The sequence below is a fragment of the Brugia malayi genome, assembly GCF_000002995.4.
Source record: "Brugia malayi strain FR3 genome assembly, contig: Bm_v4_Chr1_scaffold_001, whole genome shotgun sequence".
NCBI classification, from domain to species: Eukaryota; Metazoa; Nematoda; class Chromadorea; order Rhabditida; family Onchocercidae; genus Brugia; species Brugia malayi.
The window spans coordinates 3,725,019-3,751,340 of NW_025062475.1; the positions used below are offsets into that span (position 1 = coordinate 3,725,019).

Here is a 26,322-nt window from a genome sequence, read left to right on the forward strand (position 1 = left end):
TTTCTACAACCACCGATACCCTAAAAAAAAAAAATAAATGAGAAGCATGAAAAATATTAAAAAAACATCAAATGGAATAAGCCTTTTTATTCATTTTATTTAGCAAAGGAATTTGCTAATTCATTGATTTATTTATTGCTAAAAAAGATAAAAAAATTCAGCATAATTTCATTTAGAAAATTCAGATTGAATCAATGATTAATATAAGAAATAGAAATAAAAGAAAAGAGAGAGAGAGAGAGAGAGAGACAAAGAGAAAAGGAAATAAAAAATTAAATATTAAATAGTTAAAAACAAACAAATAGTAAAATTAACCTTTAAAAAAATCTTTTTCATGCTATTTCATGGCTAAGATTTGAATTAAATTTTATTTAGTAATAAAAGTTAGAAATTGAGGGTATAAAAGAAAAAGAGGAAATTTATGACAAAGATTAAAGTAACAATTAAAATTAATTAAACAGTAACTTTATACTAGCCAAAAACATGTTTAATAAAATAAAAATTTTAGATTTATCAAACAAAAAAAAAAAAACTTAAATAGATTTCAGAATTATTCCATTCCTGATTCCATGATTAGAAAAAAAATGAAATTTGATGCTATTTGAATTCTATTATTTTTGTCTATTGTGAATTAAAATTTAATTAATTTCTTTCTGAAACAATAATTTGTAAAAGAATAAATTTTCAATTGATATTTTTATAATTAAGCTGAAATGTTAGCATTCCAAAAATATTTTCTTCGTGAAGAAATTAATTTCACATAATTGAAATAATTTACTCTTTACTTATCATAATTACTAAATAATGGGATTAATACTGCATAGAATAACTTACTAATAAGAAAATAGGCCCAAATACGAGTGCTAAAACAAAACAAAGACTAGGAAAAGGACCAAAATATCAATATTGAAACAAGGATAGGCTAAAATACCAGTATTAGAACAAAGGAAATTGGCCTGAATATTAATACTAAAACGAAAAGGATAAGCTGAAGCATTAATACCAAAGTAAAAAGAATAGGCCAGAACATCAATATCAAAATAAAAAAATTGACCAGAATATCAATACCAAACAGAAAGAATAAGCTCGAATATGAATGCTAAAAGGAAAATGATAAGTTAACATATTAAAATTAAAATAATAAATAAAATTATTGAATTTGAAGTAATAAAATTAACATAAATCACTAGTATAAAATGTTAAAATATTTACATTGTTTACATTTATATAGAAAATGAAATATGATAAACAAATGTTAGAACTAAAAAAAAAAAAAGAAAGAAATGTAAGCAAATGCTTTACAAAAAAAGCAAACAAAAATATTTTATTAATGATTTAATATTAAAATAAAACAATTATTTTATATTTTGCATTAATATTTTGTTATTATGGCATATATTTCAAAAAAAGAAAAAAATGCAAAATAACAATGATTGCAAAATTTTTTCATTTTTTTTTTTTTTTTTTTTTTGCTTTTTGCAGCATATATAATGCGACATTCCATATAATATGTGACATTTTACAGTGATTAATTAGATTAGTTGAATGAAATTTTATTGTTAAAAACAAGATTAATTACAACATATGATAGTTTCTTTTTTGTTTCGCCTCATTAATATTAATGAATATTTTTTTGTTCTTTCAAAAATTTTGCAAAACTTTTGCTGTACAAATGGAAAATTTTCTTTATTATCAAAATTGTTTTTTCGTTTATAAGTTGATGAATTTTAAATTATAATTCAAATTATAATTTCTAAATTGCATAAAAATCCAAATTAATATAATCAATTAAATAATTACCACATTAAATAACAAAGAAAGAAGTTATTTTTTTTTTTTTTTTGGAGTTAATAAATAATAGTTATATATTTTGCTAAGAATAATTTTTCAAATTATTCCAATGCGTCATTCTATCGAAAATATTTATTAATGAAAAAATGAAAGATTGATTGCTTGAAAATATAAAATTTAAGTTCATTTGACAATTATTCTTTGATTTCATTTAAAAAAAAAAAAAAAAAAACCATAAAAATATATTTATAAAAGTGATAATCATTGTTTAGATTTGTTTTTAATAAAAAAAAGAAAAAAACGAATAAATTAATAATTTATGTTAAATATGTAATATTCCAATATTTACTAAATATTAGTTCACAATAATGTTTACTTTTTAAAAAATTTCAAATTTTCAGAAAAAAATAAGACGAAAATTTGGTAATGTAAAGTTAATCATTTGAAGAAAGGAATGAAAATTTTTTCGTTTTTGAAATAAACTAAGTGATTGATTTTGTAGCATTAACAAATAACCAATTCAAGATTTTATATTTATTTCTATGAAAAGGTTTAAGACAAAACATTTTCTTGAACAAAAAAAAAAAAAAAAACATTTAACTAAAATAAAAATTTTTAAAGGAAAAAAAAAAAGAGGTGAAAAAAATGTCTAAAAATAAGTTTAGTCATTGCATTTATTAGGTTCAAAAGATATATTATCCCATTCCTTGTTATAAAATTTCAGACAAATTTATTCATTTTTTTAAAAGAGATCAATTTTCTTTAAAAAAAAAATATTTTTTTTTTTGGATTAAAAATTTTTTTTATTCTAAAAGTGTTATAACATATACTGATCAAATAAAAGTAAATATGTTAATGGAATAGAAAGTTTGTACAAACTAATGGAGTAAAAATTACACCTGTTTTTCCTTTTTTTTTTTTAAACGAATAAAATTTTACTTTATTTCAATTTTGTGTATGATGACATTAAAAAAGTTTGAAAAAGTGGCAAATATAATAAACTTTTTATTAGCATAAAAAGAAAAAATTGAAGTTTAAATAATGTTGAAAATTGTTTATAATAGTAAAAATAATTGGCATTTCTGATAATAATTATAATTAATAAACAAACATTAATTTGATTATAATTAATAAACAACATTAATTTAAGATAAAATTATGATAAGCCAATAAAGATAATGAAATATTTCATTTGTTTTTATCATTTCTTTTTTTTTTCTGTCTTTAAATAAATTACATTTTAACAATAATTTTGTTTTTCATTTTTTTTACTACAAATATTATTGCAGGAAAAGAGTAATAAAATTCGGATAGAACTGACTGATAATAACTTAGATTTGCTTACTTAGCAAATATAAGTCATTTGGGAATTTTAAATTGTTAATTTTTATTTAAAGTGGCAAAACCTTTTGAGCTAAAATTAGTACATTTTTTAATGTGCAAAAAAAAAGAAAAACTTTTTTAACATTGTATATAAATGCAACAAATGACATTTATAAATGATAGCATAGAATTTTCATGTGGTTTGAATTAAACTATTTGATATGAAAAATGGATAATAATAATTTTAACTGATAGCATAGAATTTAAATGACAGTTTTTTAAATGATAAAAGTGTCACTGTAATTGAATGATTTATATCTGTTCAACAACAGTAACAACAATAATAAAGGTCATTATAAATTTATTACAAAAAAAAATCCGAAAATAATTGTATCATATTTTCAATGAATCATTTCACTATTATAATTAATAATAAATAAAATATTTCGAAGAAAAAAAAAAGAAAATTGAGAGATCAAAAATTAAACAAATTCTCTTTGGCTTTTTCTAACTTCTTTTCTCTACTTTCTTTCTTTCTTTTTTTTTTTTGTTAAATATTTGAAATATTTTTCGTTTTTTATTTTAACAAAAATTAAAAGACAAATAAATCATTTTTACTAGCACAAAAAAGGTGGGAAAAAAGAAAGATGAGATCAGATTTTATCAGTAAAAAAAAAGTGATTAAATTCTGATTAAATTGTGATTAAATTAAATTTCAATGTATGACTTTTTTTTATGATACAAACAGCAAATTTAATTTGTAAAGAGAAAAATAAAAAAATAAAATGAAATTAAAAAAAATGAATGAATATGTAATGGAATACATGCAAATAAGTATTTTTCATCATTAATTTCATCTAAGGTTCAATGCAATGTAAGAAAAAAAAAAAAATGAAAAGAATTGGATGAATGGATAGATGGTTGGATGAAGAAATGAAATAATTTTGAAAGATGAAATTAAATGAGCAATAGCTATTCAATAATGTTTAGTTAGTCACTCACTTAATTGTTTGCTTCATTTTAAGATTTCAGTATGAGAAAAAAAAAAAACAGTAAAGCAAATAAAAGTGGAAAAAAAAAAAGAAAGAAGTAATCGTATTAAAATGTTATGTTAAGAAATGAAATAAAGAAATTTTTTTCGTTCTTTTTTTCTCTCTCTATCTCTTTCTCCATCTTAACAATTTCAGCAAGTAATGAAATAGTAGTACAAGTAATGAAATATTAAAAAAAAATTCATTTTTTTTGTATTTTATGAACTATGAATATTTTGATATGATTGCATATATTATATAAGGAATTAAATTTTATCATTTGCTAAAATTATCTTTTAAGATAACTCTAAGCAGATTAATGTTTATATTTTTCACTTGAACAAATATCTTTTATTAGTATTTGCAAAGACTTTCATATGTGCTCTACACAATTTTATTAAAGTGGTTCGTAAATGTTAATTTCATAGTTTTTAATTTAACAATATTATCAATTATTAGCATTCACAGATGCTTTCACGTACGTCATTGGTAATACCGTCAAGATACTTTGCAAAAATTAATATATGTACTTCTTGCAATATATAATTCGTTAGTATAGTCAACAGATCAATAAAATTTGATTTGAACCTACTGCGTTATCAGACGACTGATTGGATATGTGATCAGTGATGTGAACAATCTCTGATTTTTGGTCAATTTCAAAAATTGTTTTAAATGAAATTACGACTATATGATTTCATTATATGTATTAGTTCATCTATTCCATTTGTAAAATTGAAGTTACAAAAGTTACAAATAAGTATTTCAATCGTTTTTGAAATAAATTATTTGGAAATTTCAAATTTTCAAAAAAAAAAAAATGTAACTTAAAAAAAATACAAAATACCATCACTCAAAGAAATTAAAATGATAAATAGCTATGAAACATACAAAAAGTTATAAGAGAATACATTAATCAATGAAAATAGAAAAGCTATACTTTTTTTAAATTGAGTGTAAAAGAAGAGAAGTGAAAAGATTAAATTTTAGCTGATAATATTAACAGATTTTATCGATAATTAATGATTTACAAACAAATCTGATATAATGCAACATATTATATTTAATCATTTCCTATTTCAGTTAATTATTGTATTAAATGCTTTATATAAGAATAATATATATAATAAATGTAAAGATTTACCTAACCTGAAATAATTAATAGTAATAATAGATATCATGATTTACATATAGATTAAGATAATTTGACATCAAATAATGATAATGTTAAAAGCTTAAAAAAATATCATCATGTTTGTTTGTCTTATTTTAGATGTATTACTTTAATAATTATATTTTAAGCATTTCGATTTTTTTTTTTTACTTAATAATATCTGTTATATTATTAGCATAATCAGGGTTTTTCAACATTGTTTTATTCTTTATTTAATAACTTTTTTTTCTTTTTATTTTAAGCATTTTATTTAATAATAGCTTTGCACTGATCAATGATTAATTTTTTATTTTATATTTAATTAATATATAAAATAGATTAGAATAGAATATATGTATTTTGAACTATTATATATGATATATTTATCGATGTAAATCATAGATATCAGTAGAGATTAGTCAGTGCAAATGTGTCGATAAACGGTGGATAATTTGAATTATAATTGAATAAAGAAATTTAACAAAAAAAAGAGATGGAGAAAAATAGAATGGGAAAAGAAAGAGAAGGTGAGAACGAGAGGGAGAGAGAGAAAGAGAAAAGGGGGAGAATATGAAATGAGAAACGGAATGCTTGTAGCTTTAAGAGTCAAGAAAAGGAAAATGAAAAAAAAAGAGGAATGAGAATGAATGGATTGGGTTAATGAATGAATGAATGAATGAAATGAAATGAATACAATTATCGACTGACATTTGTTGCACAAAACATTATTGAATGATGATCGGCCTCATTTGTCAACAAAAATACATCGGAAAGTTTAAAAATTGTTTATCATGCGATGAAATTGTTTACCATATGATGCATGTAATGGTATTGAGGATGAAGAGAGGAAAACAGAGGAAAAACAACGAGCAATAATGAAATATACAGTTTATTGATTACTATTTATAAATTGTAATTCTTGCAGATCACTTTTTTTTTTCATTTTTAAAAAGAATTGATAAGAAGTATTGAGAAAAATCTGGAGATCATTAAAATTTATAAAAAATAAGAAAGAGAAAAGAAAGTGATAATGAAAGATATCGCTGCTAAAGGTTAGAAATGTTGAAATTAAAATGAAAACATTAAATAAACTTTCTAGACAGAAAAAAAAGTAGAAAATAAGAACTATGTTTATTAAAAAAGGTCAAATTCTAAGAATACAAATATTATCTATTCACTCTGTTATAAATGAATCAGTCATTTTTCTGGAATGAAATAAAATGGAAATTCTTGTATCGAAACAAAAATAAATAACTTATAATGGTCGCACTTAATTTGAATTAAACAAATCCATTTCAAATGTAGCAAAACTATATGAATTCAATTTTATTCATGGAAATTTTGACAAAGAAAATATGAAGAAAATATTTGAAATAACTTATAATACCTTTATCGACACTGCTCTATCTATATAAAGCAAATATCATTTAAGATAAAAAGAAACCTTAAATACTGTTTTAAATCTATTCTGAATTAAAAATAAAATTCAAATTATAAAGGATTGTTCCCTAAAGCATTTAAATGAACAAAGTAAATAATATGATTATTGTAATATTAGTTTAAAATAAATAGAAATTATTATTAACAATGTCACCTTTCAATTTGTTAAATAAAATAATCGGAAATTTTTTCTTCAAAACTTCTAAAATAAATAAGATCAAATTTGCTCATGGCAGAAAAGTTAAAATTAATACCTATAAACAAATAATAATAATAATAACAATAATAATAGTAGTAATGATAATATTAATAATAATAATAAGTAATGACAAAAACAATGCCAGCACTGATAATAATAAAATAATAATAAATAATAACAATAATAGTTATAAAAATGGTAATGATAGATAATAACAATGAATAATATTAATAATAACATATGCATGATTTTACTTTGTTTATCTACATGGACTTATAAATAATTAGGAGAATTTATAAATATTAATACTGAAATTGCAAATATTCAATTTCTTTTTGTTTTTTACTTTACTTTTAAGTTGAAAGCAAATTGCTCTCAAAAAGTTGTTTCAACAGTATATTAAGAATTAGAAAGGTAAGAAGATTTTACATTAAAATGTTGGAATTCTTAATAGTTGCATATTTTGAAGCGAAGTGAAAATTATTATTTTCTAATAAAATCTTAATATAATATACCAACAGTCATTTCTCGAAACGAAACCTCAAAGTTTTACATTTTTAAGGCTTTTCGCTAAACCAACATTCATTATTATTATCGATTACTAATGTCACAAAATAATAATAATAATAAATTCATCATAATCAGGTATAGTATAACATGCTACAATTACTTCATTTGTAATAGTTTTACTAATTAAGAAGTCAAATGGATAATTAATTTGTAAAATACTAATTTAGATTGTAACATCTGAATGGAAATGGTAATAATTAAAACAAAGAGGAAACGATTATGAGAATAATCATCCACAATTTGATAATTATTTCGACATTTCATTATTATATTTGCTATTTCTCAAAAACGAGTTCTATTTTCCTTTATATAAACGTTTCACAATTAGCGATTAAATGATATTCTATTTGCAAAACGAATGAAACATTTTCTGTTTGCCCAAATCAATGTGAAATGAATGGAAGAATGAATGTGTAATGTAATGTTTCACTGATATGAATGCTGTATATAAGTGATAATTATCAAAATATTAGTATAATCGATTCTCGAATAAAATCCAATTTTATTCATTTCTTTTCCTCTTTTTTATTTTCTCGATTTTCCTGCTTTCTTTCATTTTGTTCATCTTTTTTATCAAAAAGGATAAAAAGTTGTTGCAATTAGTAAAATTGAAATTAAATTAAATTGAAATATTAAACCATTTCAATATTAAAACAAGATTTGAGGAAAATGAAGAAAGTAAAAAATTGGAGAATATGGTTTATTCATACATAATATATTGGATGATTTCAAATATAATTTTGATAATATGACTTGGAAGAAGTGAATCGAATCGATTGGGATGAACAAAAGGAAAGGAAAGAAACTTTTAAAAATGAAAGGCAAAGTAGACTGAAATAAAGTTTGTTGTCTTTCCTTCTCAAACACATGAAAGAGGCAAAAATAAGAAAAAATTTTAACCTTTTTTTTGAATAAAAAATATATGCTATTATCAATTGGAAATAATTGTTACAATTCAATTTGTCTGCTGTACTTTATTATTCAGAAATTTTGCAATATTTTGAGAATTTTCAATGTAATTTTCGTTCTCAGCTATGAAATTTCAAATGATCTTGAAAATTTGCTTTGAATTCCTGAGTTTTCTTTTTCCAGTACAATTTTTTCGATCATAAGCTGTTCGGTTAAATCGAGATATTAATAACAAAGTTCAAAATTATTTGATCATAAATTGATTAAAAGAAGGGAAAGTAAAGAAAAAGATTGCTGTAGTAAATAAAAAAGACGAGAGTGAAGATTTTTTGCATAATTAATTATATAAATGATTGAAATCATTTCACTTTCCTTTTAATTAATCATGTCGGATAAGATATGTCAAAAAATTTTAAATAGCATAAAATAGATATTTCATTTCATTTATTTGAGTCTCAAAAAAAAGAAAAAAAACTTTCCAACTAAAATGCACAACATTTATCTTTTTTAATTAAAAAGCCGATTAGTAAAAAAAAAAAAAGAAAAGGGAGGAAAAAAACTGATTATTCACTGCGAAAAGTAAAATTACAAAAAATAAAAAAAAAGTGATAAAATGAAAAATAGACTTAAATGAAAAAAAAAAAAGTGAATCGTTTATATTTTGAAAGAATATAAAAAAGAAAAGATAAAGCGAGAAAGGAAAAGAAAATGGTAAGAAGCGAGAAGTAGGAGAAAAAAGGAGAAGAAATAAAACATAAATCATTAACTTCATCTAACTTTCTTTATAAATTTTTGAAATTGGCATTGAAATTTGTTACTGTCAAGAAAGCATTCTAAACTATTTCACATTCCTTTTCCAATTTTCATCGAAATGTTGCAATTTTATTACCATTTGACATTTTAGTAAATTTAACAGAACTATTATTACATCACATTCTTACTTTATCTGTTGTATATAACTTATGATACATCACTTCTAGCTTCACATTATCATAGATTCAATGAATTCTTCCTTCCTTTCACGTTTAGATTTAAATGAATTCCTTCTCCTCATACATTTTCAACTCTGTGTTACTCTGCTTAAAGTTAAATGAATTTTTCATTAAAACTGACAGGAAAAGAAAAGGAATGAGAAATTTCTGCATAATTTAAAAATAGTCAGAAGTATCATGCAATTAAATTAGCAACTAATAATCGGAATTAAAATTGATTGAAAATTTTTTATCAAATTTTTATATCAAACAAATGAAGGTAAAAAGAATGAAAGAAGAGAAATAGCGATGATCGACGGTCATAATGACATAAAATATAAACCGATAAGAATAGATGAGGAGGAGGAGGAAAAAGAAGAGGAAAGGGATGAGAGAGAAGGATAAAAAAGGAGGAACAGTTGTGTCGAAATATTTCAATGACGTTTATCATCAGGATCATCACCATCATCATCACCATCACCGCCATTATCACCATCATCGTCACCGTCATCACCATCACTAATCATCATCATCATCATCAACCATCATTATCAACCATTATCATCATCATCGTCATCACCAACCATCACCATCACCATCATCATCTCATCACCAACTATCACTCACCATCATCATCATCATCATCATTACCATCCTTGTCGTGATTATCATCATTACTACCACTATCATAAACAACGCTATTACCATCATTTTTACTAGTCATCATCATCGTTATTATAACTTTAATGATACGATTAATAGTCAAAATACGATGGATATTTTTATGAAAGTTTTTTTTTTTTTCATAAAGCTTTCATTACTGATAAATGATTGCTAAGTTGAACAATCGATGCTATTAATTTATCCAAGGTATCGCTATTGTTTCATACTATAAAAAAATTCAGTATAAATTTTTAAAAGTATGAAAAGGACAAAAAAATCAATAATTTGCTAGCATAAATGAATTAAAAATGATAAAATTTTCAGTGTTGCTACCATTATTACCATCACTGCTGTTATCGATTATATTTTTGTTTATTTGTTTTTTTTTTTTTTATTTACTGAAGAAAAATAACTGAAGGCAACCAGACAAATGTCAAAATGTCACATATGTTATGTTATAAATGAATGCTATTGAGGTCAAATGAATTTTTATTCATCGAGTGAGTTAAGTGAAGTGATTAGAAGAAGTCAAGCCAATCTGTTGATTAATTAAAAGAAATCATTTAACTTAAAAAAAGAATGAACTTAAGAAAAAAGAAAGAAAACAATAACTTGAAGAAGATAAGAAAATATTTGAAATAGGATAAAAGAAGCAAGTAAAACATTAAAGAACAGCACGAAAATTGAAAATTTTCAACTTGCTATAACTATTTCACTTCAAATCAGCAAAAAAAAAAATTAATGAAACACATTCATTTTTTAAAAAAAAAAAAAAGATATTTTAAAAATGAAAATTTGGAGTTAAAAAAAAATCTGATGTTAAATGTTGAATAATTGTGCAGTGAGTTGAAAATAATCGAAAGCAAAATAAATTATAAAATAAAATAAATACGTTTATTTCTGAAATTGCTCATTTTTATCCATTTAGTCTTTTTCATTATTTCGAGGATTAATTTAAGGTAAGTAAGAAAAAATTATTATAAAAAAGAAACCAAAAATAAAAAAAAATAGTCTATATTCCTAAAGATATATATCGTATTACTTTTACTTTATGCCTAGTGCTCACATGCTTGTTATTTTCTCTTCCTCTTTTTTTTAAAAAAAAAAAAAAAGAAGAAAAATAACAATCAATTTAAAGAAAGTAAACAAGCCGATATGATAAAAAGAAACGAAAGAGAAAAGAAGAAGACGAGAAATTAAACTGTAATCAAAATGAAAAAATGTTTAAACAAGATTTATAATATTTCCGTTGAAAGTTTCAAAAAGTTTTTAGAAAACAAGGAGAAAAGCAAAAAAAAAATTTTTTTTTTGTTACTTAAAAGAAATAAACTGAAGAAATTGCAAAAAACTTTAAACATTTAGAAATTTTATTATTATTACTACCATTATGATATCAATATCATTGTCACTATTCCATTTATTATTATTATTATCATTATTATCACTATTGTTATTATTCTTTATTGCTGTTATTATTATGCTTTTTTTTAATTACTATTATTGTATCATGCCTTTTTCATTTCAATATATTTTTGAATTTTTTCTGACAATTCTGCTTTTTCTTTTGCTCTCTTTCTCTTTGTAATTAATCAAAGTTTAATTGAATGATGATGCACGCTACTGATCTAAATTGATTCAGTTTTAAGCATAAGCTTATTTAATGAAAACATTTATACTTATCAAGATTAGTTGTTTTCATCAAATTACTTTCACATTAAATTATTTCGTATCATTTACCGTTTATGAACAATATCCAATTAATAATTATAACATTTCATTCCGCTGTTTTTCATCAAAATAAATGATATATGTAAGAAGGAAGAGAGAAAAAAATTCGACAGTTTTTTCTATTTCAGGAAAATTTATGTCTAAGATTAAATCAATTCAGTTCAATTGAATGCAATATAATTCTATTAAAATTTAATTAATTACAAAAAGAGGAAATGCAAGGAGATTTTCGAAAATATATTTTCACAAAACAAAAGAAAGATTTACAAATTTCTAATTTTTTGTTTTTTCTTGTTTTGCAAACGATCACATAATATAATTTCTTAAATAATTAAAAATTGTTGAATAAATTTGCAAAAAGAAAAAAAAAATTGAAAATGATAAATTCATGTGGCGCATCAACATTGTTATCACATGAAATACGCCAAAAATGCCATGTGAAATGGAATGATATCTTTTAGTGAAAAAGAAATTGTCATATTGAAACAAATTTCAATTGTTATTTACTAGATGAAATCAACCGATCATTTTCCACTTTCTGCTTTTCATTCCCGACAACAACAACAACTTTCTGCAATGTCGCACATTTATCAGCTTATTAATCTTTTTTTTTCATTTTTTTTTAATAAATTTTTCTCAGATGATGACAATCACAGACAGACAGAGACAGACAGATAGATCGATATGTCCGTATGTCGGCATCTTTGTAATTTTATTGATATATTGATTCGATGAAAGAAGAACTCAAAATATTTGTGGCAAAAAGTTTTTTTTTTTTCACAGATATGAATTTTATAACCGATCATTTCTATGAATTATAAAACATAACGATAATATTATCTAAAAATGATTATGTCAACAAATACAATCATTACTTTAGAATTATTGTATAATTCATCAAATTTGATAATTAATTGTTGAAATAATCATTTCTTAGATAATATAATATAATATTATATTAAAACAATGTTTTTTGGAAAACAAAGAAAGAACAAATTATTGAAATTATTGCAAAAATGATGCAGAAAGAGATGAATTTATTCATTATATGTGATAATAATTGTAGCACAAAATTAAGTTATTATTAATACAAATTATTAAATAGTATAAAATTAAAATATTTTATAATAAGCATAACGAATGGATTAGTGATAATATTAATGTATTTAGGAAAGAAGAAAGATGACCAATGTGATGACCTGATATAGTGTAGTAATATCGTTAGAATCAGATATTTACGACGAAACAACAGAAATTACTAATTTGATGACCACTATGTATCACACTAATTCGTTTATATTTTCTCCTTCCAATATTTCTTATTCCTTTCATTCCCTTTTTATCACAAATATTTTACTATACAAATAATATTATTGGAAAGGAGAATACTTTTACTCTGCAAATAAAAATACCATAATAATAAACTAACATTTTAGAAAGGAAGAAAAAAAAAAACATATAAAATAGCACGATGTTATCTACAGGAGAAAAAAGATTTGTTGACAATCACACATATCATTATACTGATAACAATGTTAATGACTAATGATAATAATTAGAATATGAGAGAGTAATTGTGAAACTCATATTCTAATAACAATCAGCTAATGCTTATTTACGTATGAATAATAAATCATATGAACAATGATAATATCACAAATCATTAATACCCACTCTAGACTATTATTATCTAATGAGCAACAAATTATATTTACAGTTAAAGTTATTAATACCATTAATAGTCCCTCTAAGTTTATCAGTTATATATTAACAATATCAATAATTATTAGTCATCAATGCTATTATCATTAGTCATTAATATTGTTATCAGTATAATAATATATGTGTGATTGTCAACAAATCTTTTTTTTTCTATGGAAAACACCCACTATTTTACATGTTTTTTTTTTCTTTTCCTAAATGTTAGTTTATTATTATGGCATCTTTATTTGCAGAGTAAAAATAATTCTTCCCTCCAATAATATTATTTGCATAGTAAAATATTTGTGATAAAAAAGGGAATGAAAGGAATAAGAAATATTCCCTCTGTTTTATAGATATCATTATACTACAAAAAAAGACAAACCTTGTAAATTTTCCTAAAAGACCTTTCATACGACTATTTTCTTTTCTATTTCCTTTTGTTCATTTTTTTTCCTTCATCTTTGATAAATTCAATCTTTTGGTATTTCTCTTCATTTGATCAATTATACGCCATCTTTCTCTTATCATCTGAACAATTATATGCCATTTCCTCTCATTATTTACTGATAACAGTGTAATAATTGATAGATAATCGAGAATGCATTAGCAATACTGAACCCTATTAGATATCCATCATATTTAAAATGTTTTACAAAACTTTGTTACAGAATAAAAATATGTCAATCACAAATTCGTATTGTACTTTGTTAATGAAAAAAATAAAAATGGAAACGAATGCAAAAGTTTGAAGGCAATAACAATAATGCAGTAATATAACAATTTTTTAATTGTATTTCTAATTTAAATGAAAAACAGAAACAAGAAAAAAAGGAAGGAATTTCGTATTAGTTTAATTCAGTAATCCCTTACTTAATCAACTGATAAAATCTTTAAGTACTATTCCCAAAAATCTATTCCCAAATACTTCTATGAAATAAGATTTGCGAATAAATCTTCTTATATAATAAAAACAATAAAATGAATGATTAAATTATCACTATAAATAATCCAAAACGAAAAAACAATCAAATGTTACAGGAATCAGGAATAAAAAAGAAAAATATTACATATCTAAGAGAGAATTTTTGATAAATGAACTGCCAATAACCATAATGAATGAATGATAACTTTCTTCATTTCCTCTCAATATTTACCGATGAACCTCTCACATATTATCAAAAGATAAATAGTTTATATGAAATTATACGCAACAATAATAATTTATAAAGTATGATAATAAACCTATCAACTCGCATATAAGAAAACAGTACATAAATACCTCCAATAATGATGTTATCTTTATTTGCATCATTATCCACTTTTTTTAGTAAGTAAATTTTCTACGAGTATTTATAAGCGAAAAGTACATTAATGAAAGTAATAGATCACTCTGATAGTCATGTAATAGTACGAAGAATATCAGTGAAAAAATTTACTACGATAAATCACTTCAATTAAATAGTAAAAACAGAACAATAACAAAACAAGTACAATAAATAAAAGACAAATGATATAATTATGAAAAGAAAATTTCGATTCGAATCTGAATATCTTGCATAAATTTAATGATTTATCTGTGAGACTCTAGTGACTTGAAATGTATCATAAAAGTGTGCTAAAAAATACCACCTGTTGTAAATATAATTTGCATAAACACTACATAACAATGCATAACAAGTTCTACTCCATACTTCATATGTAATATTATGGCACATTATTAAAGCTGATGATGACAGTGAAACCATCATCAGCTTTAATAAAAATGTCCAATTCATAGAAAAGAAATATACAAAATATGATTCCTACTGAACAAATTTTTTAATCACAAGTTATCATTGCCTAATTAAAAACAGTTTTAGACAATGGGATTCGTTCATATATTGGTGAAAAGAACTTCCCCTCTGTGCCGGGCAAATCTTTATACCAAGGCAGTATTGGGAAAGATAAAATATGAAGATCATGAAGTTCGAACCGTCTTCTTTTTCGTGAATACCAATAACCAAAATTACCGAATATCATGTATGGTACATTGTATGGGTATTCATATGGCATAGCAATCTGATTTTTCGTTAATTTATACTTCCTATCAGCCTAAAATGAATTTGATACATTGAGCTTGAGAAGATAAAAAATTTAAATGCTGAATGAATTAAAAAAAATTAGTTCCATTAATATCTTTAATGGAATGAAAACTTACCACACGATATAGAATGTTTTTCTGATGTAATGCACAACACGTTATTGATAATGAATAAGTACTTGCAAAATAAACTCGGAAGAAATCCTGAATGGCACCTGTAAAAGTGGTATGTTTGAAAATGATTCGCATTCATTTAGATTTGAAAAAAGAAGCGAGTAACTTGAAGACACCTAATTCAAACATCTTCAATATAATTTAAATAGATATTAAATATACTAATACGTATATTAATTAACGAAATTGTTTAAAATTTTCAGAAAGCTATCTCAAGTTCTGGCCTGTTTGAATATAATTTCTCAGTGTTATAATAGCAAAATCCCCAGACTGAATCTCTTGGGAAACTGAAATACTCAGATATCAATTTCATTTCTACACCTAAGATAGTCTGATATTTCCGTCTTTGCTATATCATAAGCTCGATATAACGCACAAACTTGATGAGTTTTTTTAATCATAAAAACATGATATCCTTTAAGATATCATTTAAAATCAATTCTGGAAACTGACCATAAAGACCTGGAGCAACAGTGACGATATCTTGTTCAGTGATATTTAGCACTTCACGCTTTTCGGCTTCAAATTGCTCTACTTTATGCATGTGTTCCACAATAGGTTCAGCATTTTCATCACTTTCTATCAGCTTTTTCAAGTTACCCTAAAAATGATGGAATTTCAGAAAAATTATTAGAAAGACAATGCAGGTCAATCTCAACGTATTAAAACTTACAGTGTAATATGTCTGACACACCAATTCGAACAACTTTCGAGTTCTTTTTATCAGAAGATTTTGTTGCATATGATGAGCCATGTCTAACATAAGACCAATTTGTAGATTCGGTAATCTTTTCAACATTTCCAAATATTTTATAGTTAACTGAAAAGCAGTAAATTTCAAATTTACAACGATATACGTTAGCATTTTTCTACCAGTAATCAAAAGAAATTGAAATGCTCACATGAATTCGTGTAACGTCTCGTCTATTCCTGTAGCAATCAAATGCTCGCTCTATACACCACTCATTCTGCAACAGTAAACTTGGAAAGCTAGTTATTTCTCTGAAAATTTTCAAATATTCAGTAAAATATTCTGTTTTTTTCTTCTAGAGAAAAAACATTAGAAGTTCGCAACAATTTACCGGAGCCCAAGGAAGCGAATCTAGATTCCCAATTACCAATACATCCTCTTCAACTTTCTCCTGTGGCGGTGGTTTCAATCTTGCCCTAAAAATAAACGAAAATTAACTTATCGATGAGTTAGAAGAAAAATATTTGACTAGTACTTAAAGGCATAATAATCAGCATCTTTACTACTTATTTCAAACCACAAAAATTTCTCTTCCAAACCAAAAAATAAACTCTAAAATAAAATTATTTCTCTTTACAAAATAATATTGAACACTTTAATATTATTATATTTCTCCACATTTACTAACCATACTGTTTTAACAGCTTTCATCTCTGAATCCCAGGCATAACATTCGCGACAAATTTTATCATATTCGTACTGGAACGACGCATCAAAATAATCATTTTCGATAAGAACCGGTAAGCGTGGTCGGAATACATACTTTGATCGTACCTCCTTTTCTTGCTCATCTTTCTTATTTTCATTTTCAAATCGTAACCGATCATTAATTGCATAGCTTGAACTATATGGACAGCAGTGCAGCATAGATCTCACATGCCTAAGCAAAGAACCTGAAATTGTTTTAATAACATTCTCTTCAAGTCATTTACTAAAGTAACACTGAACACTTCGGTACCATAACATTTGTATTTTACTGATATTATAATTTTATAAAAACTAGATGGACGGATTAATTTGTTTTAAAAACCTAAAATTTTCAAATCAATCCACATTACATAACTCTTTTTCGAAATAATTCACATAAACTATTCCAACAATTTCTAGAAACACACCGAATATTCGAACCCTACTTAATGTCATTTCTTTATCATAGATTGAATTCCACCTGAAGAAACCTGAAACACAAAATAATTAGAAGAAGGAATAACAAATGGTGACCCGCGATTTTGAAAATCCAGATTCCTTGATTCCAAAAAAAAAAAAAATCTAATAAAACATTATTCGATTAATTCAAATTCCTCAAAAATTTCGGCTTAAAACTGCCTAACAAAGATGCCTGGGCAATAAAGCAATTGAACTTTGTAATAAGAATGAAAGAATTAGTTCACACTTTGTAATAAGAATGAAAGAATTAATTCACCGTTATATTAATGAGACAAATCTTCAACTATATGTCAATACCAATGAAAAAAACTATGTCTGTGACACATAGAAATTGAAAATTTAAGAAAAAATTTTTCAAATACTGAAACACATATATATATAAAATCATTTGAATAATAAATTAATAATTCAAGATAAAATACAAAATTGGTTGATGTCAACTTCAACAAAAAAGTGCAGGAGTGTTTTTTTTTTTTTTTGTGCTTTAATGAAATACGAAAAATTTAAAACATACTAGGGATATTTTACCATTCTATCAAAAAAAAAACTCAAGAAATGTTCCTTTGCAAATAAACGCTTTGCATCCTGAACAATTACTAAAATATTTTTGAAAAAAAAATGAAATAATCACTATTTAAATTTGATATTTGTAAAAGGAAATGTAAAAATATGTGAGCATTTACACATCTAAAACTACCCAGAAAAGTGGAGTGGATATTAATAGCTATAAAGTGTATTTTAAATACATAAGGATCAAACAGGTTAGTTGAAAAAATTCATTAAATGCATAGAAAATCACTTCTGTGTAACATAAAGTTAATGTTATAACTACTCCAAAGATATTTAAAGACAATCAGTTCCTCCAGTTTTTTACAAATCATACTGCACTGCTTATTCTAGCCACACGAACACCGGTAAAACTGTAGACCAATTAACAACCTTGCCATACTGACACTTTGATATGAAAACCAAATCCAATTTACAAAAGGAAAAATATCATAAAAACATTTCAAGAAACTGCTTTTTTGCTCTGAAATCTTCTTAATAATTTTGTAAAGCCACTTATTCATTTTTTCAACAAAGGATAACAGAGCAACAAGTGCTGCAATAAGGAAATAGTAATTTATCAACAGATGATTCCAAACGTACCCATTCCAACTGCAGTAACATAACTCGTTATACTATATCTCTAATTACCGTACAGCGCTATAAAAATACACCTAGGATATAAAATCCGAAACATATATTAATTTAACATTAATCTAGTTCAAGAGCAACATTTTAATAAGGATCACACTACTCCTACCTCACGTCTGGTTTACGTTGCTTACGCTCCAAGTAGCAATTAAGTAATTAAGTATGATCGTGTCAAAAGGGAATCAATGCAAAAATTATAAGCGAAAAAATCATCATCACCAATCATCATTCATCACCAACCATCACCATCATCATCATTACCATCCTTATCATGATTATTATCATCAATATCATTCATCATTATCATTACCATCCTTGTCATGATTATCATCATCATCACCAAACATCACTATCATCATCAACCATCATCGATTTTCATCATCGTCATCATTACCATCCTTGTCATGATTATCATCATCACCATCATTAATTTTTCTTTTACCTGGGAGCACTAATCCTTCTTATAGATATACTACGGTCGATCTCTGATTATGACTTCGAATGGATTACACAGTCTCAACAAAGAAATAAATGAATGACATATATATTTGTTAGAGTTATCGATTCAATTTCTGTGCTGAATTTTTGCAGATCAGTAACTAGGTTGAAATTGTCTATAAAAAATTATCTCAAAAGCATTTTATTGCAATCAGAAACTAATTGGGTTGTTAATATAGCGTTGGTTTAATGAATATAGTTCAATAAAATTTCAAATTCTGAGTGATTCGAAAACGTTTCAAATAATAGTTTAAGAAAAGTAAATGACATGAAAAGTGGTCCCTTAAGATTTGAGAGATTTCTAGCTGGCGCCATACTTGCAGGTTCTTCAAGAATGATTTTAACTTATAATAGTGTGATAGAGGTGTGGAATCACTTTATAATAATTAAATGAATAATAACAGTTCTGAAATTTTTATTACTTGTGTTCTTCAAAAGGCTATCTCACCTAAGCAATTATTACTCCAACACTTATGTAAGCCCATTGCTTATCTGTTTGTTTAGAAATTTTTAACTGTCAACAAAAAGTATGTGCATTAATATGTGGTTTGCAATGTTCAAATGTCGTAAAGGTTTTCTAGGCAAACAGTCATTCTTATGAGATGAGAAACTGACAGTATATATGAAGTGTAAAGATCATCTGATAGCTCTTTACTCAATATAATCATACTCTTGTTATTGGAATATAAGGATTTAAATTCCTTGTCTTTGGTAAGTTTTCTTGTATCAACAAGTTACATTGCTCTCTCACATTCGTTTAATTCAGTTCATTGAAATGTTTTACTTTCCTCATCTAATTATCATTTATCTTCATAGATACTTTACCAAAATACCACTTTATTATTGCTAGCAAATAAAATCATTACAATAGGCCTTTCACTCAATGCATTCGTCTGTGCCAACCGCAATAAAACACAATGGAAGCTGTTGAGCACACGATAGTCTAACTCGACTCTCAAATTTTCGACAAATTTCACAACTCTATCAACACTTTTATTCTACAACTAACATACTACGGAGAACAACAAATTAGATGCATGTATCCGGCGCATTCGTCATGTGATCGCAAACTTTGATTGCGTCATTGAAGAAAGTGGTCGCTGGACATTGCATCACATATGCAATGTTATTTGCGCATTGAATAAACAAATGGCAATCAGTAGGATGCGGGAACAAACCGTCACGTTCTGGACATTCCTGACCTGAAATGGATTTCAATCCACTGTATGATTGATAACATTTTTGAGAAAGAAAATAATAAAGTCCTAACCGGAAATATCACATATAATTCCAGAAAGCTCCAAGAAAATCAATAAAATAGTTGTACATTTTATTAAACATTCATTTTCAATTAATCGATTTATATCCAAAACAACAACAAATCAGAAATCCTTGCGAAATGAAACCTGTAAATTGACATGTGTCCTGTCAAAAAAGCATAAAACTAATTAAGCACAGAAATTTAGGTGACCAATGAAAGCACCATGACACTATCAAAAATTATGGGAGAGCAAAATTTCCTCCTCAACTCAACGCTCTGTCATGCGGTTAGTAAGCGATTTATTGGACAGTATTCAATTACAAAATGAGCAACAAACAAATCCTTGAAAAGACAAACTTTTTAGGAATTCATATTTCTTCCTGCGTTAGTACAAAATTTCTATTAAGTGAACGAAATTTCCATTAATCTGAAATTAAGAACTTCAATTCTACATATTTCAGTCAGATTAAATAAAAAACAAAACACATAGACTGTTTATATATGTTTATACATTTACTGCTTGTATCCTCAATTTCACTCAACTGATCGAAATCAATGAACTGTGAAGGATCAGACGAAATTCTGAATTCAATAATGGTTCGAAATTGTTATAACCGACGATATCAAAGCTATTTGAGATGCCCGAAAAAGTATTAATTGTAACGGTTTCATATAGTGAAAAACATTGTGAAACAGAATTTTGTAAAATAAAAGAAATGCTCAAATGGAAGCTTTTTATTTTAGATTTGTTAAATTAAAGCTATCAAAGATTAAACAGTTTTTAATCTGCCCAGTTCGTACTGTTTATATTTTTTCTCTTAAATTCTTGATTTCCTCTTTCCCAACTGGCAACTTATGAAAAACTTTTGAAGTTACTACAGTATCAGTCTACACTCTGCAAAAAAAAAAAGAAAAAAAAAAAAAACAAATTTATGCTGTAAAAACAAATCTAGAATTTCTTTCTTACTTCCCTGCTTCCTTGCGAAACAAAGTAGTTTTCCCTTTCTTGATAGTTCAGATCGTTGACTTCTTTATCTTCGATACTGGTAGATTCTCGAATCTGTACTAATTCCATTCTGTGTACGTGTACTGTGGGAGTCCTCGTGAAATACTTTATTATTCAAACCTCAAACTTGGGTAATTAAACCACAGATAACATTAAATATTATACAAAATTACAATAATGAATTGATATCTAACACACAAATGTAACTTAATTATAAACCATTAAAGATATAAGCAAGCTAGACACCTCGCAACCGAGTCACACCAAACAAGGAACTATAATGAATGGCTTTGTAAGGAAAAAAATTTCTATAGATGCTAAGGTTACAAAGTAGATTAAAATCATTTAAAACAATAGTCTTTGTTCACTATGTTACAGCTTCGCATTGTGGCGACAGATGCATTACTGTAGTATATTACTAACTGCATCGCTACGGTATCGTTGTATATTACTGATAGATCACGATAATATCATTATAAATCACTATAATTGCTTATTACATTTGCTGTTGGATGCATCATTGTAGGGTTCTATTACTAACCTCATCACTATATTGTCATTATTGTACTATCGTTTTACTTTACTAATTGCACCACTATATTGTCGTTGCGTATTACTTCTCTTAGTGTGTTCTTATACTTTCTTTATCAATAATTTAAGTAGAACAGTTCGAGAATTCGAAGCTAATTTCTCTGAATGCTAATTCCTTCTTTTTGTTATTTGTTTTAAATGGTAGTTTGAAACTATATTAAAGATTTAGTATAATTAGACTTTTTGAATATAAGCCTGGAACAGTTGTATTTCACTGGCTTTACTTCATGAAGAAAATGAAATAGCTCTCATGAAAATTCGGCAAAATTTTAAAATGCCTTATTCTAAGCCGTTATTTAAAAACAAATTTAAATTAAAAAATATCAGATATTTATATCGTTGTATTTTTCATTTTAAATCACATATTTGCACTGATTCATATCGTCAAGCTTAAAATATTTCAATGCCATTACAATCTAATTCATATATTATAAATTCCATACTCACGAATTACACTTAGAACTAGATGATATTTCATTATATCAAACTTTCACGAATAATGATGGAAGTGTTTAATTTAATGAATTAAGTTGTAAATAGAGTAAAATATGTAACTTATTGCAGTACTTTAAGGAAATCAGAAATAATTTTTTTCTGGAAAAAATTTTGCAGAATAACATTTTCACCGATATAATTAATGAAGTTGGTTTATTTGAAAGCTATAATTAAATCTGAAATTAGATGTAAAGCTGGATTTAAAGAAGATGTTGTAAATCTGATTTTCAGTTTTATTGTTTCAAGTTTATTATTGAGTTTCATTTGAGATTTGTCATTTGCTAAAAACTAAAAACTGTCCTTTTTTCTTTTTACAAATATCACACTTTCAATTGGACTGTATCTTTTATTAATACTTCTCTGTATAAATTATAGCGTTTTGAGTTTAATCTATGAACTGGTAGTATCAGAGTAGTCATTATTCATTTGATAATTTATTGTATTGCTTAAATATTCGCGTACAATTTTAATTCTTACAAAAAAATTAAAATTTCTTTATTACAACGTCGCTTTTTCTTTTCCTTTTCTGAATTCCTATCAATTGTATTATTCATTTGTTGCTTATTTTAAACACTTTTTTTGCTTCCTAAAATTTTTTCATTTTAGTTTTTTTGTCTCTTTTATTTTACTGTAAAAAGAACAAGTGTGGTAGAGGAAAGAGAAAAGAGAGAAATAGAATGCGTAAAGAGAAAAGGGGAAAAAATATTTTTGATAGAAGCAACTGACGCAATTGATCTTTGGTAAATCCTTCCACCGATCAGTCTCTTTCCCGATGAAAAAAATGGAACTGTTGGGAAGAGATTCTCGTTGGGAATACTCTTCTGGCAATTTAACCAATGGGAAGGGAGGAAGGGGAGAGAGGAGTGGATGAGCAGTGTAAATGAACGACAATGTCGTGAGGTAAAGTAGATTAATGGACAAATAGTTGAATGCGACAGGATGAACAGAGGACAAGGCGGAGAGGTACGAGGCGCAAAGGTTCACACGGTGAGCTAAAAGGGATGGTCTGGTCAATGATCAACGTGACATAACTTGTACGCCCAATCATGCAGAATAAATTGATCTTTCATCAAATAAAGTAGCAGTCTTTCATTCTTTTGGAACGTATTTACAGCTATTTTACTACTTTTTTTTTGAAAAATTTTTGCAATATTTGATGATTTGAAATGTTAGTCGGATAATTTTTTGATTTAATATTTAAATTTGAAAGTTTTTTGCTTTTATTTTTGAATTTGAAAGATTGGAAGGTTGCCTTTTTTGCTTACTTGCATTATTATGCAAACAGAGAGATTTTTTTCTCTTTTTGAAGCTTATGATGATTGTTTGCTTTTCATCTATTTCCCAGCTGTTGCATTAATTAGCAATAATTATCAGTCAGTTGATAATAATTATCACTAAGCAGTTTTTCGATGATACAGCAAATAAATTTTTTACAGTTTTTCCAATTGAATAATTTCATTTTTTTTTTAAGAAATTTTAGTAGTTATCATTTAAAATTTCATTAGTGGAATAGAATTTTCTTTTGAGGCATTTAAAAACTATTAATGTTTCAATCTCATTTAAAGACTATAAATGTTGCAAACTGCAAATTTTAAAATATAATTGTTGATTTGAAAGTGAAGAATAAAAAAACTTAAAATTGATAAAAAAGATCAGTTGAGTTTTGCTTTTAAATTCAATTTTAGTTCATAAACTGACTCCTACATAACATCAAAAAGACAGAGGAAATTATTTTTGCCGGCAAATAAAATCCAGTAAATAAAATTTTCTTCCATTTGTAATATTTCTCCACTCCTCCCTCCCTTCCATCAACTTTCTTCTTGCATCCCTTCATTCCGTTAGTTACCGATTTTACTGCAAATCTTTTTTTAATGATAAGATTGATTAAACTTAAATCACTTGAATACTAATTGGTTGATTCATCGCCAATTGTCCGAAGATAACTGATCAATGTAATTGGAAATTTTTTTATTAAAATAGAAAAGAAATATCCCTGTGATTCCTTTGTTTTTCCAGTATTCTTCAAGTTATCATCCTACTTTTTTCATTTTTCTTTTCCACCTAACTGCAGTCTTTTTCTCTTTTTGTTTTAATGATAAGATTAAATGAGTAGAGATAATAGCACATTTCATTTTAATTATCACTCACTCAATTTTGTCATTTAAATAATTAAATGTTGTGCTAAAATTTTACAAAAAAAAGAAGAAATGATAGCGATATTCTATTAAAATATGACTGCTACATGGAGTGCATCTCTTAATTTTGAAAACAAATATAAAATAAAAGTTTTCTTTGTTTTATCTTTTAACAAAACAAAAAAAAGTAAATAAATATTTTTATCATTTACTGTCATTTAAATCATTTTTGAAACCAAAAAAAAATTTCCAATTTTTACATTTTTCAGAATGGCAAAATTTTTCTGGTAATAATTTTAATTTAATACTTGAAATCCTTGCAGTTCATGTGTATGTTCCTAAATAGGAGGTCAAATTTGTATTTCAGTGTGGTATTTCGTTATATTTGGATTAAAATGTAAATTGGTTCCGTGTCAATAAGTTTTCGATAAATTTGGTCTTTTAATTAACTTTTAATTACTTTTAATCAATTATCGTTATGTGAATGGCTTTAGTCAGTGATTTCTGATGTCTTTCCAGTCGATTTCTATTTTTCATTCAATTGTATAAAATTTGTATTTACATTTGTCCATTTCATATTATCTCCTTAAAAATCTTCATTTATAGTAATTCGAAAAATTTCAAAAATTTCAAATTAATCCTTAAATTATGATGCATTCGATTAATCCATTTAATTTTTTGCTACTTTCTCAAACTATTATTATGCATTAACCTCTCAATAATGATTAGTGACATATTTCGTTTCTACTAATTAATTAACTTTTTCTTTTCACTGCGTAATATTCATATTCATTTTAAACAAATCGCTTCAAATACTATAACATAAGCAATAGCAAAAAATGATTGATCGACAATTCTGATATGTAATACAAATTCCAATGCAAAATTTTCACTAAATTAATTTTCGTTTTTTTTTTTTTTCTTTTTCTTTCAATCATCAATTTTACTTTGTGTTTTGAAGTTGAAACTATGCAAATTTTTCATCAAAATTCAAATAACCATCTTAATTTATTAACTTATGCATATTGCTATAATTTTATTAAAAATCTTGTTTATTTATAGCTTTTAAGAACTTTCTTTCACTGAAATAATTTTTTTCATTCTTTACCACAACTTAAATTCATAATTAGTCGATTACTTTCAGTGAGATTCAACAACTAACGACCGATATCATCCGCATGATAATAGGTGATTATTACTGGTTTAATTTTAATAATCACAACAGATTAAAACAAAACAACAGAAAATGAAAAGAATAATAATGAATATGTTGCAAAACTAAGTTTTGTAATTAATTTTCAAATACTCTAAATTAGATAATTAAAAGTCATTATTTTAATATTAAAATACTAACTTTAGTATTAAAATACTAACTTTAATTTTTGGCAATGTATTTTTTTACAACTTAACAATCAAAAAAAAAATATTTTTATTAAATAAATTTTGAATTATATGTAAAAGATGAAAGTTGATACTGTTTGGTTG

At 25.1% G+C, this 26,322-nt stretch overlaps 3 protein-coding genes across 3 annotated transcripts; all 3 read right to left on the minus strand.

Moving 5' to 3' along the window:
• Window positions 1–9,821: 9,821 nt before the first annotated feature.
• Bm17354 (Uncharacterized protein) lies at window positions 9,822–10,117 on the minus strand (the record flags this gene model as incomplete). The annotated part of the gene is made up of 2 exons (XM_043076442.1): window positions 9,822–9,906; window positions 10,011–10,117. 2 exons carry the CDS (start codon window positions 10,115–10,117, stop codon window positions 9,822–9,824), a joined length of 192 nt encoding a protein of 63 aa, XP_042932376.1.
• Window positions 10,118–15,321: 5,204 nt separating this feature from the next.
• Window positions 15,322–19,173, minus strand: Bm17355 (Uncharacterized protein; the record flags this gene model as incomplete). Its single annotated transcript, XM_043076443.1, has 9 exons — window positions 15,322–15,573; window positions 15,680–15,777; window positions 16,190–16,337; window positions 16,410–16,556; window positions 16,639–16,704; window positions 16,819–16,903; window positions 17,116–17,380; window positions 17,603–17,665; window positions 19,092–19,173. The coding sequence occupies 9 exons, from the start codon at window positions 19,171–19,173 to the stop codon at window positions 15,322–15,324; spliced, it is 1,206 nt and encodes a 401-aa protein (XP_042932377.1).
• Window positions 19,174–20,378: 1,205 nt separating this feature from the next.
• Bm628 (Uncharacterized protein) lies at window positions 20,379–21,685 on the minus strand (the record flags this gene model as incomplete). The annotated part of the gene is made up of 3 exons (XM_043076444.1): window positions 20,379–20,551; window positions 21,128–21,170; window positions 21,578–21,685. The coding sequence occupies 3 exons, from the start codon at window positions 21,683–21,685 to the stop codon at window positions 20,379–20,381; spliced, it is 324 nt and encodes a 107-aa protein (XP_042932378.1).
• Window positions 21,686–26,322: the final 4,637 nt, after the last annotated feature.